Genomic DNA, 19,374 nt, shown 5'->3' on the forward strand with positions numbered 1-19,374 from the left:
GACATAAAACTCGAAACGTATCTTTCTTGCTATTAAATTATACGGGCAAATAATGCAATGATAAGAAATCTGTAATCAAACAGTAGAACACCAACGTTAACACAAAAGTTATACTTTTTCGCTTTTATTGTTGCAGCTGCTGTGAAGATCTCTCGCGTTGATATGGATCTGGCATTCGATGGCTCCGAATCCATGACAAGCACGGTGGACAAAGAACAGAATGAAACCGCGCTGGCTGAAGGACTTAAACGAGCGCTACGCTCAATCGATGCTGATTTCCGCGAGGAGGATGTCCGCATTCAGAGCACCAACGATGTCGCCACCCCCGAAAACAACGACAAGATGATTCATGCTCGTTTCACACTTCGAGGAAACAATTGCGCTACTATGGCCTATAAGATCGAGCAACTGGTACGTGCAATTAAGTTTCGTGTATACGCCTCATTAGTATTAAGTAATAAATCCCTGTTATTGCTTTCCTTCTAGCAACGCGTATATTCTCCTAACGTACGTATATCCTTAAGAAATACTTTACTATCGGACAGCATGTAATGTACGAAAGGTATACTGATACTTACGTGAGTGTTCTCGTTGATTTAACAGGCTTTTGGATAATTCATGTGATAGATACTAATATAGAGTATATGTATACTTTTTATGCGCAGATAGATGATAATTTTTATGAGCCTGCTATCAGCCCAGCTGACGTTCCTGTTTTCATCTTGGGGTTTTGCCAACTGTCATTGCTCACTTTCGTTACATTCAGGTTATGGGCAAGATGCTGCGTGTAGGCAGTCAGGTGGCCAAATACAAGAACTCGAGGTTCACGTACATCGCTAAGGAGGATGACCGCGAGAAGGAGGAAGATGCTCAGGATGCTCGAGGACATGGTTCAGGCCGTGTTGAGGTCATCTACAGCGCAGACCGCAATGAAGTTCTTGCCGTCAAGCGACTCCTTGAACCGCGTACGGTCGACGCTCGAACCACCACTCTAGCTGCGGCAGTACTTGCAATTACCGTAGTTATGTGCATCCTTTTACTGCTTACACTACTTATGCATAAGCGAAACAAACAGAAGCAGCTTGCAAAAGAAGCAGTAGATCCGGCTGACGCCCTTCCACGTGGCGCCGTTGCTGTAAGTAATGTAAATTGATAAAAAAAAACTGTAACAGCCTATTTCCTTTGAAAAAAGCTTGCTCACAGTTTGAGACTATGGTAATACATCGAAGGATAGTACATACACCTACACGTGACAACCAGGAAACATCTATTGTGATGAAGCGAAATAACTATCAAAAATAGTTGTGTTTGTCATCGTCTAACTAACTCCCGATTTCTGTTCGCCTCTCAATAGTTTCCGAATCCGGTTTACGCGATCTGGACAAACCGAGTGATGAGCGCTGTATGCCGTCGCTCTCCTGTCCCATCGCCTCCAAAATCGCCCGATGACCTCGCCAGGATGGAGGCACAACAGGGCCACTCCAATGATAGCCATCTTGATAATAACGATGATGTAGATGATGAGTTTAATAATCCTAGTTATGAGGTGTTCGAGGATCATGGCACAATAGTGGAGGGTCATGCTCCATCGCAAGCGGGCGCAATCAACAACAACAGACCGGGGGTTACGATTAATTTGAATGGCAAGCGGCCCCCCATTAACGCGTAAGATATGACTCGTTGACTGTACTTTCATCTGTTACAGCACATGACTAACACGATTATTCCGACTAGATAGCTATATTGAATTTTTAGCCGATTGATTATAGAGTTTAATACAATATTATATTTACAAAAGTATATCATATCCTATGGAAGACAAATATAAAAAAAGCACGTTCATGTAGACTCGTAGCTCTAAGTTAAACGACCAGCCTGCTACGCGTGTTAAATGTTCCGTTGTAAAGATCTGAATGCTAATATAATTGTTTTCATTCATTTGTCGTTTCAGTTCACCCAAAAAAAATTAAATTCTTAAACGTCATATCAGCCAACGAGAAAGAGATTACAGAACAGCGGCTCGGCGAAAGAATAATTAAACAATAGCACGGACATAGTCAAATCGGCGTCGATCACTGGCCAAAGTCCCCTTAACTGCTTGCCGTTGGTGGTCCATTTAACCCTACTCGACCAGCAGAACACCACGTGGCCAACAAAACACCAGGCGCCCATAACCGTTGCACCGGATTACCGGTTATTCTGCACGTGGTATATGTCTCCTGACCAAGTAGAGTTTTCTTTTTACCGAAAATAAACCAAAATTTTTAGATGAACACTGACAATATTATAATTGTTTAAATGACTTAAATGATACAGCGTTTCATTAAATTCTCCACTTCAAAATCACTTCACAGATTTTAACGAGCACAATAATTTTTTTCACTACTCTCTCCTATTAAAAACATCATCTAAAGTAGCGAACGTTTCTTCGAACGAATTCGGTCTAGTTAGAAAGTACCAGAACACACTAATGAAGGCGATTAAAAAACAAATCGCATATTTTATATATGATCAAAAGCAAGTGGTTTGCTCAGCTAGGGGCAAAATTTTCTAAAATTAAGAAAAGAGGAATTATCATCTAAAAAGCGTGTGTCAGACAGGTTAATAGAGAGCTGTATGTATACTTGACAATGGAGAAGATAAATAAAATGATCAGACTCTTCATTTGTTTCTTATTATTAATATTATTATTATATACTAGTTTTCATCAATAGCCTCTACGCAAATATATAAGTGCCCTATTGTAATGACATATGATGTCACACAACTTACAACCAATCTTCCTTTGTCTTTGTGCCTAAACAAACTGATAAAAACGATGTTAGTATATACAGTTGAGTACGGATTCACTATAATCGGTGGCTGGAGATTTAAACGAGCGTCTGAGTGGAACAAGTTGTAGGTAGTTTTTTTTCTGTGTATATGTCCTGAAGTTCCATCCACTTGCTCCTTTTACAGCAGTGATAGATAGTAAGATAATGATGTCTTCGGAGTGGCGCCGTTTCTGTACGTGTGTGACACAGACTATCGTCAATCACACCTAACGTCGATGTCGCTAGTACTACAAAATGTTAGTAACCAACTGCAGTACAAATTAACTGCGTTCAGCAAAACGGAAGTGAGAGCAGAGTCGTAAACAAATTAATAGAAAATTGCGACTTTTTAATTAGACTATACCAGTGCTAATATATGACTAACCTATCAAACGGCTACAAAGCGGAGGGCAAATGCTGTGAAGAACCGATTGATGAAGCGGATATTCTGCTTTAAGTTGTTGTGAACGTTTTTTCGGAAAAGATCAAGAGGTTATGACATAGGCGGCGTCTTAATAATAGTGTTCTTCAAGGTAAAGGTCGATTGGTATGATAAATGACGTTATAGTTGTGAATTTCATACGACTTAAAATGCTTTATGCAGTACAATATATATATATATATATATATATATATATACACAGAATTACGAACACACTGAATGCGCCTGTTGTTTCATGAGGGTCTGCTAAAAACCCTTTTGGTGGTGAAAGCTTTTTCCGGGACCAACAGAAAAATGTTGTATCACTTGAAAAAAAATATATATATATTTACAAAATATCGTCTTTTTCGGTTTCAATATTTTAATAAAAAAAATACACGATAAATATTACATTGTATTCATTCGAGTAAGAATATCAGTCGCATATAACTCGTGCAAATTAAAATAAACTTGTTTAACCGTTTATAGCTATGTTTCGATTTTACTAACCAGAAAATATTCACTCGACTGTAAGTGTATCAACATTCAAAGCTTAGAAAGCGTGATTTTATAAAAAAAAAACAGAAAAAAAAGAAGGTATTTGGAACGATCAATCGTGATGCAAGCGCGTGTTCTTATACCAGAATTCACTAGAAATCCTGCAATGATTTACTAAGTAAAAAAATCAGCTCATGATTAAATCAATCACATAAAAATAGCTCCTTGGTTCAGTTTTGTACAAAACAGTTATTTATTATTAAGTGAATATTCTTTAAAACACGGCTTGTGCCTGGAGTTGGTCATGTACTCGAACATTATTAAAATAGTTATGCGTAACATTCGCATACGTTTAATATATTTTCACATACTGTTTGTTTATAAAAGAGACTATTTATTGCCAGAGACACATACGGAGCAACGCATTTTCTGGTCTACCTTTACAGTTCATCTTGTTTCATATATATACTCTAATTGCCCAGAACGCCGTGTGTGTTTGACGCCTACGACACCTGTAAAATATCAGTGCAGTCTTCAATTCAACCTGCGCAGATATGTAGCTTTGCATATATCTTCATCATTGTTATGTTGAGCATGGTAAAGCTTAATGCAAAAGTTCGAAGAACACTTGACCCGGTGCGATGAGTAAGTACGTCGAAGTGTTTCCAACCAGTCAGTACATGTTACGTGACACCAGTAGCTGCTACAAAATATCGCTGGTGCGTTTCTTTACTGCTTTGGCTCAAATTGCAGTTCGGGTCAAATGTGAGATGACCCATGGAACATACGTTTGAGCGGTATTGGGCGGGTCCGGAATTTGTTTGTGACAGTCAAGGATTGTTACAAATGCAAGGCGACTACCTGTTCTGATGAATCCTAAGATCTAGTTATCTAAATGCGTCCTAGCTCCTTGAGTTTACTAAGCATTTCGTCTACGCTCTCGACTTTCGCTCCAGCCTCACGAACTGGTGGCTCTGCAACTGATATAACCTTGATTCGAGCACTAAGGTCCACACCAAGATCCTTTGCGGTCAACTTCTCGAGTGGCTTTTTCTTCGCCTTCATAATATTTGGCAGTGTCGCATAACGCGGTTCGTTGAGTCGAAGATCAGCGCTTACAACAGCTGGAAGCTTAACCTAAATCGTCGGAAACACAAAATTAGCAAAATAAATAACACAGAGAACAACATTCTCGCCTTATGTGTAGCTTGAGTCCCGCCGTTCTATATGTATTATTGTGGATATAGAACTACTGCAATATTTGTGTGAGATCGCAAAGATACAACATAAGTTAATCAAGCTACAAGCTTTTGTTACCTTGAGCCGCTTGATAGTTACGCTTTAGTTACAAAAGTCTTTCTCCGACAATTAAAACTGTATTGATATTAAAACTATGAGATGCTTGTAAACTCCTGGTTTCTGGTATTACCTGTAGCATTGATTAACTGCGTGGTAAACTGTATTAACCACTAACAAAGGTTTGCATTGCACGTTGTTTTCGAAAAAACGGCTGTCGTTTAACATTAATTAACTTAAAGAGGATAGATGGATGTGCCTGTGAAAATAATTCACTGATACATCAACGCGTTTAGGTTAGAGACTTAGTCTTGTGAATAGTTCCGGCTTGACATCCGTTCGTGTTTATGCATTACAGATAACACACTCAATGTAAAGGCTGATGAAAATCAACACAAACCTTAATATGCTCGAGTCCACCATCGACTTCACGAACAATGTTTGCAGAGTCGCTACCTTGTGGCTCAATCTTCGATACAAATGTGGCCTGAGGCCAATCCAAGAGACCAGCGGTGATTTGCGCAGTTTGGTTCGAGTCATCATCAATTGCCTGTTACATTAATATAGATTTTATTTGAACAAAAGAGCGTAGAACTGACAAAAGAGCTGGACACGAAAATATCAACCACCAGGGCATATGAATGAAGTTTAAGGTTTTTCAGATGCTGTAATATTTCGTTTACAACTTCCGCTATAACTAGCAAGTATTTTCCCGTGTCTTTTTTTGCGCCTGGGTCAATACTACATATCACTTACATTTACAAATATATAATTATGTTTATTATTATTTAACAGCAAACAATTCCATAACAAGCTCTTCCGTGAAGAATCAAGTTACCTGCTTTCCTACTAAAATAAGGTTAGCCTGTGTCCTCTCCGATAGCTTAGCAAAAATTTTGGCCACGTGCAGGGGCTGCAGAGTTGCATACTCTGCATCGGGGACCTCTACGTGAATTGCCTTATCAGCCCCCATTGCTAAAGCTGTGCGCAATGTCTCTTGGCATGCAGGTGGGCCACATGAAACTGAAATAGAATACAATGCAACAAAATGCATTCAATTATATTTAAATAAATTATAATTGACCGTTTAACTTAATAACTGATAAATTATAACTGATTAGATAAATTTATAAATGATCTTATGTACAGTGTCAATCATTAACTTAAAACAAGTTATGATTTATACATACAGTATATATAAGGGATATTCCTTCGTTAGTCTTTTCGAATAAAGAATATCCACTGTAAAAAAAAACACATTTTTAAAAGTTTTTTTTTATTTTCTCGTTCATTTAGATTCGAATTGTAGGTTGAAAAGTGATACCACTACTTACAGAGTTCATAAATCTTTTTTAGGTCCATATTTTTGTATCTTGACGACATAAAGGAAATTTCGAATAGATGCACTGACTTTAGCTTGAGAAGTCATAAGTACTATTACGTCTACAATTGTTACTATTCTATCAGCGTCATCTATTCAATAAAACCCAACACTAAGACTAAGTCATCACCATTATAATATTCATAAATTTTATAATACTGTTTTACATTATTTACGTTATTCGAAATCACTTTAAACAAGTAATTTCGATCAACTTTGGCCATTTACACTATTCGTAGATATACATGACCTTGTTTTAGGACTCCGCAGTATGTTTACGTTTTGTAAATAACATACTTGTACTGTATAGTCTAAAATGAGTTGTATTAAGATATGAATGTATCTACACTTACCAGCAATGATCTCCTGAGCTAACTTTTTCTCCTTGAGTCGGACGGCTTCCTCAACAGCAATTTCATCGAAAGGATTGAGAGAGTGCTTTACACCCTGTGTTACAACTCCGGTCTGATCAGGTTTCACGCGAACCTGATTAATCAAATTCGAGCGTATGAGTGAATTCAAATCAGTAAAATAAATACAAATACAGCCTAAAATGTCGAATTACCAGTGGCATCTTACAAATGGTAAAATTCTAATTAATGCATGCAGGTGACTTGCATTAATGAAGCGCGCCCGCAGTAACTTACAGAGACCCGATTTCGTTTTCAGATCATCATCTTCGCTGACACCGCCGCTACCGCCATCTAGCACATATGTAGAAATTACAGCTTTCAAGTTCAACCGTATTAACTATATGGCCTATGAAAACACGACGACAAAATATTATCAGGACGAAAGTTGATGCGCTGGTTTTAGTTAAAATATTATAGAGGGCTGCTAAAACGGACCTGGTGAAATAACCAGTGATATTCGATTATGTTTTGATAAAAGTACTCCTTTGTTGCTACTACTATTAAGCTGGCCCATTAAAGGAAAATTATATGGAGTAGATAATATATTTAGACTTGTTTCAAAATATATTATCTACTTCATTCATACATACAAGTTACTCTTGCCTTTGTTCTATAACTTTTGTCGACGATGAAGAACACAGAATAAATTCGTAGCCCAACAGTAACTAAATAAAACCACAGATCCCAGTTGCGTTGGACATCGTTGGGTATCATCTAATGGCGCCATCTAGGCAACGTCAATCAAGCAGTACTCGAAAATATTTACTAACTAGTTGCCTATTCATCTGGTAGAAAAACATATTTTAATTTCATCTAAACTATGAAAACAATTAAAGCCAGTGAATCATTATAACATGTCACTTCTTTCTAATTGATATATTTTATTCATATTTATAGCACTTTTAGTGCATTCGATAACATTCTCGGTTCGCGCGGTGCATTAACAAAAGGCGATATATGGTAATGGGGATATACTGTGCATACACTTTATTGTGCCAACTGGTAACCCATCACAAACCACAGGTGCCATGTCCATTTTTCAGGAAATAATATCGAAAAACAAAGTTTGGCATTTACTAGCAATACACCCTTTTACCTTAACTGCGTAGTCGACGACACGCTTGCATCCGACCAAAATTCTGAGGGACATTGTAAACTCAGTCGCTTGCCTTCGATCAACGTCCTTTCAAAAGCTTGCCTTAACGCCACCCAAACGCACGTCCCGATATCGAATCTCTATATGTATATATATATATACATATATATATACTGTGAAAAAAAAAAATAATATACTGTGAAAGAAAACAGCTAGGCAAGTCAGATTTGATTAGAAGGTTCGCACTACAAAGATAAGGTCCTTCGCGTACTACTAGTATCAAAAGCTTTACAAGAGATCCTTTTAATAATAGCTACAAGAAAGCAAACAGCTTACCGGACTCACACAACCTTAATGAAATGTTCCCGGCGGTCGTTCGTCACCAGTAGAAACGATCAAAGCTTGCACAGGTCAAAGGGAGACTGTTTTGACAACAGACGAATACACACTAAGACAGAGATAAAAACATGGCGAATGAACGCATTTGTGTTATGGGGAACTCGATTGGATTAGGGCGATCCACTGGCATAATAGTTATCGGTATCGGAATCGATACGGTTAGCTAAGTATCGCACGTAAATGTAGGCACAATTAAATATCTCAAATAGGAAATATAATGGAGAACAATGAAATACGAGTTTTCGTTTGTGCTTTCTAAAGCCTATCGAGGTGGAGTACGCATCACGTGTTAATCCGATGAAGAACTACTCAAAGTTTGGTTATTATTGAAAGCTTGATAACGGTATGCTTTAATGGAAAAGGACTTCGGGTGAAAATTGGTAGAATATTGCTGCTTACGACATCAGCCGTGACTAAAATAAAACATTAATATAGTCTAAAGGCTTTGCAATTAGTTTTTATTTTAGGTGACATGCATAGAGTGCACATACAGTGCACAGGGTGTCTATTAGCTGGCGAAAGGACGTGATGTACAATCTAAATGATAGAGTAATACGTAAAATAATTCGATAATAACGTAAGATAACAGATAATTCGGTTAATCCGAAGATAGACTGTTGTATATAAGGTAATACTGTGGATGAGTTGCGTAATCAATGTTTTTTTTTCGAGCTGCAGCATCATGAAAGAAGTTTACACTAAAGTTTGAGCTAAATGACTATTTTATTAGTATTATAAGATCTGCGAATATATGCAGGGAATAAGGACATTGCTGGAATTATGCAATAAATATTGAGCTTTACTGAAATGCACCTATCGAATGATTTTTGGAAAGCACATCAGGACCGCCCGTACTGATGGCACTACTGGCATCTTCATAAAGTAGTTCTAGTAGTACTAATTTAATAATAAACGCAGCACTACTATAATATGTTTTCTCATATAATGTAGCCATAGAAGTATCGCGCTTACCAGCGGAAAACGCAGTTTATAGAGCTATCCAGGTCTAGATTCTGCTGCTGGCGTAGCATTCATTCAAGAAGATAATGTAGGATATTTGTTTTAGATTTCAAAACAGGTCGTGGATCTGTATGTTTTTGAGTTTCATCAATGTTTTATGTGCTTTTTCTAGTCTCAACTATGTGTCAAGTATTCAGCTCGCCAATGTCGCTACCGGCAGAAGTTAGGCGACATTGTAAGTTCACGGAGCGTGAAAGTATAATAATACTTATAATAATAATAATAATAATAAAATGTCGCCGCGATGAATTGAAAAAATCGATGATTGAAGTTGACAAAGGCCCAATAATGTTTAGTTTTATTTGTAGGAAAAACTATTTTATGCTAATCTTCATCATAAACGTCTTAACTTGATCAAGCTGCAGTCTGATCTTGTCTTGAAAGACGGAAGACAAATGTGCATCTAAACTATCACTAATAATTACTTTGTGAAGCACTATGGGAGTTGGAAATACCTGCAAAGTAGGCCAATTAGTGTATTTGTATTCAGGAATATCTAATTTTTTCAATGTCCGTCCGGCAATATTAAGACTCGAATTTAGCATCCAAAGTGGACACCGTTTTCCTTCATTAAATCCCTATTAAAGATGGTTCTTGCTTGAACTCATTAAGAAGAATTAGCTTAGGACCGGTTTGCCAGGCCTTGATTTGTTAAGCAACTTTAGAAGAGAGCAGCGGGTCAGTTCAGTAATAACATACTACTTCACGGGCGTCGGCAAATTGGCCAATCTGGATCACCCTCAAATTTTGACAAATTCACAATTTAATCTAAACCTAAGACAGGAGTTAGGTTCATGCTTAACATATACTTTTTGCTATTAAAACATTTTTAGATTAAAATTGTATATCTTTCAGTAGGACGTGTGAAGCGTGTCTTCCGATTTAATTAGTATTTGCTGATTTCAGTATGAAGACAACTTTGTGGAGATCGTAGATTTTTTTTCATTGATGGTCGTTTCTTTCATCCTGAATATAGCTCACATCGATTGCTAGTGAAGTGATGTTTGTTGAACATAGCGACAAATTTGCTTTAAAATCTGCAATAAAAACAAACTTAAGGAACAGTTACCTTTAATGAAAGACCAAGCCGATATTTTTTAAGAAATTGAACTAAAAATTCAGCCTTTTTCATGCCGTTTAGTAGACTGTCTTAAGCATTGCGTTTCACAATAAACAGTATAGAAATTTAAGAATGTATCAAAATATGAGAGCAAATATGAGTCTGATAATAATCGAACTCTTTTATTTAATCACATGCGTGATCATCATATAAGGTAGATATATACATTTTTTTGTAAGTATCTCGACGACTCTGACTATGTGACTTGCGTTATTACGACATAATATTAGTTTCAGATTATCGATTGGCAGAAACTCTTAGAACATTTTTTAAGCTACTTAAGTAATAATTGAGTGATACATTATCAAGTAATTAAGGTTGTACGTGGAGGCAGAGTTGCCCAAAAAGCAGTGTACATCAACTGCATTGTTACAGTATCCCGGGCCGTCACTGGTTCAAATCATGACGTTGGCAAACGGTTACCATGGCAGACAATTTGCGTTTCGTTCTCATCGGTTGTTGGAGAAATCCAAGATAGGTTCAGCAGATTCCGCCCTAACTAGACCTTCTAGTAGGAGCAGGTTTTTAGTGTAAAGGTGATACAAAAAAACTTATTCACATAATAAAAGTAGTCAAAAGTATGATAGAAAAAAAGGTAAAGCCAGAAGCAAAATAAACATTTTGCTCTAACCACATATCTTATTAAAAATTAAAATAAATTAATTGTAAGATTAAGAAAACCAAAGACGTTTTTTTATGTGATGAGTTCATTGAGAATTGCCACTACTCCCTACAGGATTATTTTCCTTAGGCCTTTATTAAAGCCTTTCGTAGGAATTCCACCATTGACCAAGAGTGTAGATGTTCACTAAATTGCAGCAAACGTTGATTGACCACACGTTATAATGATAGATAAATGCGAAAATAAACAAATGATAATGCAGTTAGTTACATAATAGCTAATTTCCTTTATTAATGACGTTTAATGCACGTGTGATCTATTACTTACTCGTCCTCGACGTCTAGCAGGAGCTTCAGCGGCTTTGTTCCTATGCCGCAGCAGAAGTTCAAAGCGCGGGCTCTCGTCCTGCTTGTGGGAAAAATCGCAGGGTGGCGTTGCGATCTTACTCTCCGGCAATGTGTGCCATGTCCGACGGCAGCGTCCCGTGGGGGTGGGAGGCGGTCTGGGAGACCCGAGGACCCGAGACCCCCCGGGGACAACATGAGACGTATGGGTTTTATAAATTGTGCAAGTACAGGAGTTTGCCGGGGCCAGTGCGTCACAAGCATTAGAGTTTAGCTTTGGGGAAAAGCGAGTTTGTGGGGTTGGCTCTGGGGTAGTCTGATGTTAAGGAGAATCGGGGGGCGGGGGGGGGGGGGTAATTGAAGACCCTTGGCGCATGCGTACGACGTCCTCACTGTCTGTTTTGACTGCGCGCGCATCCTGCGAGCATAGATCGAGCGGAGCGACGACGGGACCCGAAGCTGAGTGCTAGGCTCAGGAGAGCAGGAGTAGTATGAGTGGGTAGCCCTTTGCTGCAGCTGCAGTGCCAACTCTATAGGAAAAGCACACTATTCTGAAGCGCTGTCTGCCTGACTGGCAAGGTAGCTAACTGGTTCAGGTGCTCGACACCGCGCACAGTCAGTCCACTAGCGTCGCGCTGTCGGTAACTGAAGATTGAGACGTTAAGACAGGCGAAGCTATGATGAGCTACGAAGTCCTTGTTTAGACGATCTTAAGCTGACGAGTTATATAAATCATCACCAGCGGCGCCGCACGGAGTTCGCCGCGACCGCCAGGTCGGTTTGACCATTAGCCGATTGTCCTGGGGTACTGTGACTGTGTGGATATTGAGCAAACAAGGATATTATAAGATAACTGACGTAGTTACATGAACAGCGACAGCTGAACTCGAGATGTGCTTCCTACCGTCGTTTTCTTACCTTTATTCGTTGGCTTTGTCCTATTTGAATCTTTGCGGCACCGCCGTCATGTTGTCGATTCTTATTGCTTAGTGGCGGCTGTGTGAGAAACGTGAAGTCGTTAGCCAGAAGAGTAAGAAAAACTGTGTGGAATATTCGGCGCGGGGAAGCAAAATTCGCAGACTCAGAATCGTAGATTACGTGGCGGGTATTACCTACGCCACAACATTAGAAATACACAGAAAAGAGGTCCACCATCCGTTTCTATATTGGTTTTTCGAAATCGTGGAATTCTGTCGACAAAAAAAGAAACTTGTGAAGAATGATTACTATTGTCACTATTGTCGTAAAGGAAAACGCATTGAACGACTTATAACCTTGTAAGATCAAAATTATGAATGTGCCCTAGAATCACTGATGAAACGGTTGTTAGATCCGACGGTTGTGTGAACGGTGCCCTAAAGCCTTGCTAGTTTGCGTAGTTGAATTAACCACTCAATTGGATTGTGTAAGAAAAAACACTCAAAAATTGTCTTACCAATGTATCCTGAGGAAAAATGGGGCTTTATGCCTATGGCGAGTCGCACGATTCTGGCACGATAATAATAAGGAACCTCAGCGGTTTGCAACGGTATAAAACTGGACGCGCGTGGCTACGGGTTTTGTCTTCGTGAAGCACCACTGAGCAGTTTTTCTTTCTACCTATCTAAATTTGACTCAGGTTTTACTACTCGCAGACAACGTGCGAGTGAGTCCAGGTTTGTCTCCACTGTTCGCTTCAAATGGTTTGAGTTCTTCTGTCCTAGAAAACTTTTTTAACGTTCTTCAAGTTGTCATGAGTGAATCAGTGGCCAGACCGGATACAATAAGTTCTGACGAGCGGGCTAGAATTTCCTCCTAGTTTAAAAAAGCTACTGAGAGATATTCCCTCAGCGTATTCAGCCATATACGGCTTCGCTGCACTCGGAAATTTATACTTGAATTAGCTTGTTGTTCTATCACATTTCGGTGTCGCTGCGAACATTTCGAATGTATATTTGTTGCGCATATGTACGTAAAAACAGGACCTAAGACGGTCACTAAACGAAACAGGGTGCCACGCTTCAGAGCCATGGATTTGCCAATTGATTGTGGAAAGCGTGCGTATGTGTCTAAAAGCTAGCGAGAGCTACTCGATCACGGGGTCACCGATCGACCAGGTAAACATCACTAGGAGAAGCATACAACAACGGAACGCCGAGTTGGCAAGCAGCCTAAATTAGCCGTTCGCCGCTTGCGCTGTCGTCAACTGAACACCAGCAGCGGCAGCAGTTTCGACACGAAGGGATTGAGGACGTAATTCCGTGTCACCCAGCAAATACTGTGAAGTTACATACTCGTTGGATCACGACATCAGTGAATTAGTCAGATGACCTATACAACGGTCGCTGAAGGCAGGTAATACAGTTATTGATTTCGTCACTGGTGCCGAATAGTGAACAGTGAAATTAGGCGCTGCAAGACGTCAACGTTAAAGCAAGGATCTCTTCAGACGCGGAACAGGATTTGCTTCGTGACGCTTGACAATCTCTTAACAGAAACAAAAGCGCGCGTTAGATTTAATCACGGTACCGGCTGAACCGCGCTGGTGCTGCCGCTGTAGCCGTGGTGAGGATTTACGAGGTTACGCTTAACACTGCTGGTGCGGGCAGATGAGCGTGAAGCTGAAGTCGAGCCATCAGTGGAACTGGTTAGTGATTTGCATTATACAAGTGGATTATTAGATACGCAGTGCGAAGACAGCCTACCACCATCTACATGCTATAACTACAACAACTAATCGTGTAGCGGTGATTTTACACAAATAAGTGGTGAATGAAAGCCAGTGACCGCAATAGCAATTAGCGGATGATTAGAGCAGCTTGAAGTGTTACATGTGTGCGTGTGGGCGTGTGTGCGGGGTGCCGAGAGATAGCACTTTTGGATTATCAGTGACTGACTCCTATAGGTGGCTTGTTTACGATTGACTAGGAGACCAATTACTGCGCATATAACTTGTAGATAAACATATTATATATATAAAATTAGGAACTTGTTTCGTAGGTGCGAATGTGTGAAGGCCGCGAGAGCTGTTGACGCTAAGGAGTAGTGCCGAGGCGTCAACGAGGATAGACACTCACAAAAATGCCCGTAAGTGACAACGAGGTGCATGTTAAAGGAGCAGATGAGCTTAAATGTATTTTTTTTTCACAATTGAGAAGTAGAAAATTAGGAAACTTGATTTTTTTTTATTGACAAACACTTTTCGGTAGAGCTTATATAGGACTTTTTAATTGCAACGTCGTGACTTTATTATATATGACGAGCAATATTTTCGGTTTCGTAGCTTCCTATAGTTGTCTAAAAGGTATTACTATTCTAATTCTATATACGATATTTCGAGCAAGGAACATCGTCGCCTGGCTTAAAAACTACACAAATCCAGCTCTCGTCCTTTTACTTATATTTGAAAATAATTGCTAGCAAATGAATTTGTTAAACACTTGCAAACGTCAAAGTAAACACGGTCAACTTCCACCGTTCTTGGCAGCCGCACTCATGCCCGAAAAAGGTTGTTATTTAATTGTGATAGTACTAAGCATAAATTCGACACTTCTCTAAAAGGATCACAAGTAAGTTGTGGTCCGATCAAATTGAATGGGCTTAGTTATACAATCCCCCTACACAGATGGGCGGCTAGAAAAATGATGTGCTCTTAAAAACAATTCCCCTACCTTCGCGTGACACAAATAAGGATGAATCATTGCTTGCTAATAATAAGACGTTTCTGACGATATTTATGTCTATTCTTGTGTGTCCGGTAAACATCCGCTGTAGTTCACTATGGACCGGTAAGTGAAAAATAAGTTGAGATTACGTTGAAGGAAGTTTTTGAATCGCCGAAAAAGAACAAGTGTTCAATAATAGCTCAAACAATGATATAAACAAGTAGGTATAACAGGTACCTTTAACGAACAGAGTCTTCATATTCTATAAATATTAGATGGTGTGTACGGCAGGTAACAAACGACTTATCGACGACTGCGAAATCGGGTGCGAAGTTAAGCGACAACGTGTTCCTGAGGTTAGCAGAAAAATACGTTACCCACTAAGCCATCACCGGACCATCTACGGGGTGCTCGTAATAAAATGTTTAGACACTGCGTCGTAATAACAGGTCAAGGCCAATTTAGCAGACCTTGAATAGATATCTGGTCTGTGTTACCAGGAGCAATAATATCAAAGCTAACGGATCCCAGGTAATTTGGTCGGTCTATTGAAGTGTCACATTAACAAAACTTGTAAAAACAGATAAAAGGAAAAGACGGGCTTCGCTAAATATTACCTGATCTTATAATGTAGCAAAATCTAACTAAATTCGGTATCTAGTTGTTATTTGTCTTACAATTATCGCTGTTCTTTGCCGTACTTTGAGTTCTAGTTTTGTCTATATATTGCTTACCAGCAAGCGATGTCATTTTAATTTATTAGGAAATCGTTATCGAAATTATTGAAGTAATGAGTGTCTCTAGTGTCGCATAAAGAGCGCTAAACGATTATTATTTTGGTCTTGGCACGCAAGTGTCCTAGCAAGGAAACCTCCTTATTGCTCTCCTGTTCTTAACTGGCCCGGCTTAAACATCGTAGGTCTCGTCTCTCGCTGCGTGGAAACGCTTTTGAACGCGATTTGTCGCTTTAAGCAGGTTTTGCTACTCAGCTAGCCAGTGGAGGAATTTGACGTTGATGACCTCTTCAACATCTGCTTAAGATTTACTCGAGCACGTACCGGGCTTCATCAGATCCTATCCAGTCGCTTCCGCTTATGTCACACGGTGTTCCACAGGGACGCATTTTTTTATTTTCTGGGTAACGACTTTAACCGAAAGTCGCTTAGGTGGCCGTCTTTCCCCTTTTGTTTATCTACTACTAGATTATTTTAAGTTTCGGTAAGATTAAGATTGTATACAAACAGCGTCACATCTTATGATAGCCACAGACTAAATGATTACGTAACACTAATCTACATGTATTTTCTCAAAAACACGCACCCATATATACATATATATATATATATATGTGTGTATATGCACATGGCGAAATAGACGCATCCTGGGCATCATATTTACACACTGTCTTCAAGCTGACTGAGCCACTATTGCACATTTTTGTGCCTTCATTTTAAAGATTATTCATACGATAACAATAGAAGAGGCGGCACACTTTATACATTTCTCTGTGACAAATTCTCAGAAGATCTACGGACCAAAGTTACGTACACGCATAATAACTTAAAATTGCCAGTTCATGTACAAAATATGAGATTCTGTCGTAGTTTTTGCCCAAGGTGTAACGGCATCCGTTTGTGAAGTAATAGCGCTCAGGGACGCTAGAACATATCTCTGGCCTGAACGATTAAAATACAAACGCAACGAAACGGATGTTTTCCTAAGATACGGCGCGCTTTTCCGCGATGTCAAGTGAAACGAGTGGATACGTGAGTACTTTCCTTGGTGTGTTGGTCCTTCTTTTCTGGCAACTAAACTAGCCCAAGAAGGCCTGATAAAGACAACTCGTTCTCCCACACTGGAAAACAGCTTGGCCTAGAAAGCGAAGGTCCGTACGGGGCAGTACGATTTGTTTCTTTCCCACGCAGCAAATAGTCTAACCCGGACTCGTCTGTTTTCTGCCGCCCGCCTTGGAATGCATCTCGCTTTGTCGTTGCCTCACTTTTTGGTTCCTTCAGCGGCGCATAGGCCGAGCGACAGAGTTCCGCCGTACCGTTTCTTTACTCGCAGAAAAAGAAGAAGTCATTTGTAAGTGCTGGCTCTTTCTTGCCATTCGGAGTTTGTACTTGGTCCAGTAACGTGAACGGTCCTTGCTTGGCTTGGCAACCGCGTCAGTGACCGGCGTACACTAGCGTCGTGTGCGAGACGGACGAAACTCTATGGAACGCCCGGGCCTAAACATTCGATGCTTCTTAGGCGAGTGTGGAGGTTCTAGTGCGCATTGGAGTCGTGGTCTGTAATTCTGTTAAGTGCTTGGACCCGGGCTGAAGTAGATTCGTCGAGGTGGATAAATGAATGGAAAGGAAAAGACCTTGAAGCTTCGAAGGCCGAAAATAGTAGCAACAACTGTAGAAAAAAGCAACCCCCGTAAAAGAACATCACAACAGTGAAGGAAAAGAAAGGGAAGGAGCAAACGACTAAGAGAATTGTTTACGGATGTACGCGCGCACCTCTAGATATTTGCCGAATGCGTGTCTGTTCCTCTGCTATTATTGTTAGTTAGTTATCTAGTTAGTGGGTAGCTGGTTCGAATTGCGTCAGTCTTCGTCGTAATGTTAGCGGGTGTAGTAAACTATGTCGGGGCTATAAGAGGCCACCTCTCCTGATGTTGCTGTTGATGCGGGACTCTTTACTCACGGAGTCTTTCAACTCTGATGGATTATCTGAGTGAATTTTGCTGACAAGTGACGTCCCCCTATTTGAGCTGCAAAAGCAGGAAAAAGCTTGAGGTCGCTAACATGATGGGCACTATGGGCGTTGTATCGATTAGGAGTCGCTGCTAGCCGGATATGTGAGAGGAAATCTTCGAACCTGCTTTAAAACAGCTAGCAGATATATATCCTTGTTGACATCCACTCGATTGTTTTGCAAGTCGCAAATTCAAATGACAAATAATACAGTGAAGACCCGATGAGATCTTCACTTCTATGGCATAGTGCTCCGAATTAAAGAGCAGGACCATCATACGTGTTGGGCCACGGTAGACAAACAATCTAATTACGGATTCATATATCAAATATTGATAATTTATGCTCCGGGCATTTTTAGGCACACGAGTTGCTGCGAACGCTTTCAAGCTAATAAATCAGTGTACTAAATAATATCTGCAGTGTACTAAGTAATAATAGTAATAAAAAATCTTAAACGAATCGCGAGTTAAATATGGTATTGGCGATACAGCGTAGTGGACGTTTTGGATTATCAAGGTCTTCTCGCACGTCAGATCGTTTTCAGTGGATACAGAATTTCTACTGCTTCACAATTACGCGCGTTTCTAGCCTGCTATTTGATGCGCAAATCATCACATAAGGCGTTGCTACTTAACTAAGCGCAGGAACTCCATATGAATTTCCCGAATCAATAACACAGATATCGTAGGAACTTCTTATTGAGCTACATCAGTTACACCATCAAGTATTTAACTTCTGGCTGATCTCAATCGCTATAGACGAATGCGGCTTTGGCGTTTATATTTTGAATAAAGTTTATCTGAATTGAACCATATCACCTTTTTTTGTCAAATATGAGATGGTAAACAATACAACAACCCTTCGTAATATCTCAGCCTGCACTGTTTGATGTCTTTTCGCTTTCGTCAGGCTTCTGTCCTTCCTGTATTAGTATTGGTTCCAGATATATTATCATTTTTTTAAGAAGCTTCTTTGTTCTGAAGTCACGTTGAAGTTATGGCCTCCTAGTCACGCAGTTTTCACATGTGCCCTTTTGTGATGGGCGTATGGTAGGATTTTTTACGCCAACATACGTGACTAACAGATATCAGTTAACTAGCAGTTGTCATAATATATATATATATATATATATATATATATAATGCAATAATAATCAAAAAACAAACAAACTTATCGCACCCTCACATATATAGACATATAGTGTGGTGTATTTCGCCTATTTTCTCGCACTCAACAGAGGGTATCTGCTTAGGATGGACTACTAGCATTCCTATGCATACTTACTTTGCATAATTTCGAAATACAAAGTGGTTAACGTGCAACTCTTTTGAGCGCGTTGCCATGCTAATGATGGACGTAGGGCCACCGCTTACCGTCGCCGAACGCTTACCATAACACGAAATTATTAGATCTACTAGAGAAACTTCGAATGTGCTCAGAAAAACCCACTACGGTTAGACTTTCTACTTACGGCGACGTCCTAGATCCCGAACACTTGTTCACGCAGTAGACAGAGGTGGAAAAACTCGGTAAAAGAGTCAAAGAGTTTTTTTTATCCAT

At 39.6% G+C, this 19,374-nt stretch overlaps 3 protein-coding genes across 3 annotated transcripts in view; 2 read left to right on the forward strand and 1 right to left on the reverse strand.

Moving 5' to 3' along the window:
• Nucleotides 1–2,664, forward strand: part of LOC111265629 (uncharacterized) — a 45,336-nt gene extending 42,672 nt beyond the window's left edge. The window contains exons 11-14 of the mRNA XM_022842469.2: nucleotides 137–411; nucleotides 767–1,135; nucleotides 1,355–1,665; nucleotides 1,952–2,664. Of these exons, the coding sequence (XP_022698204.1) occupies nucleotides 137–411; nucleotides 767–1,135; nucleotides 1,355–1,665; nucleotides 1,952–1,970 (974 nt within the window). The 3' untranslated portion in view covers nucleotides 1,971–2,664. The remainder of the gene's footprint in view (nucleotides 1–136; nucleotides 412–766; nucleotides 1,136–1,354; nucleotides 1,666–1,951) is intronic.
• Nucleotides 2,665–3,961: 1,297 nt separating this feature from the next.
• Nucleotides 3,962–8,364, reverse strand: Etfb (Electron transfer flavoprotein beta subunit). Its single transcript, XM_022842471.1, has 6 exons — nucleotides 8,255–8,364; nucleotides 7,919–8,091; nucleotides 6,763–6,895; nucleotides 5,867–6,051; nucleotides 5,429–5,578; nucleotides 3,962–4,869 (listed from the first exon to the last, which is right to left on the reverse strand). Exons 2-6 carry the CDS (start codon nucleotides 7,970–7,972, stop codon nucleotides 4,624–4,626), a joined length of 768 nt encoding a protein of 255 aa, XP_022698206.1. The 5' UTR covers nucleotides 7,973–8,091; nucleotides 8,255–8,364; the 3' UTR covers nucleotides 3,962–4,623.
• Nucleotides 8,365–14,404: 6,040 nt separating this feature from the next.
• LOC111265630 (neurexin 1) overlaps nucleotides 14,405–19,374 on the forward strand; it is a gene marked incomplete at its 3' end in the record, with an annotated part of 48,926 nt that continues 43,956 nt past the window's right edge. Inside the window, 1 exon segment of the mRNA XM_022842470.2 lies at nucleotides 14,405–14,489. Within this exon segment, the coding sequence (XP_022698205.1) occupies nucleotides 14,484–14,489 (6 nt within the window).

The sequence above is a fragment of the Varroa jacobsoni genome, unplaced genomic scaffold, assembly GCF_002532875.2.
Source record: "Varroa jacobsoni isolate VJ856 unplaced genomic scaffold, vjacob_1.0 scaffold_993, whole genome shotgun sequence".
In the NCBI taxonomy this organism is placed as follows: Eukaryota; Metazoa; Arthropoda; class Arachnida; order Mesostigmata; family Varroidae; genus Varroa; species Varroa jacobsoni.

Excerpts from the sequence above, each read along its gene's own strand:
- Etfb (XM_022842471.1), bottom strand. The coding sequence starts at position 7,972 with ATGTCCCTCAGAATTTTGGTCGGATGCAAGCGTGTCGTCGACTACGCA. Across the intron at positions 6,896-7,918 it reads TCGTCGACTACGCAGTTAAG|GTTCGCGTGAAACCTGATCA; the intron begins GTAAAAGGGTGT and ends TTGATTAATCAG. Across the intron at positions 6,052-6,762 it reads AGCTCAGGAGATCATTGCTG|TTTCATGTGGCCCACCTGCA; the intron begins GTAAGTGTAGAT and ends ATTCTATTTCAG.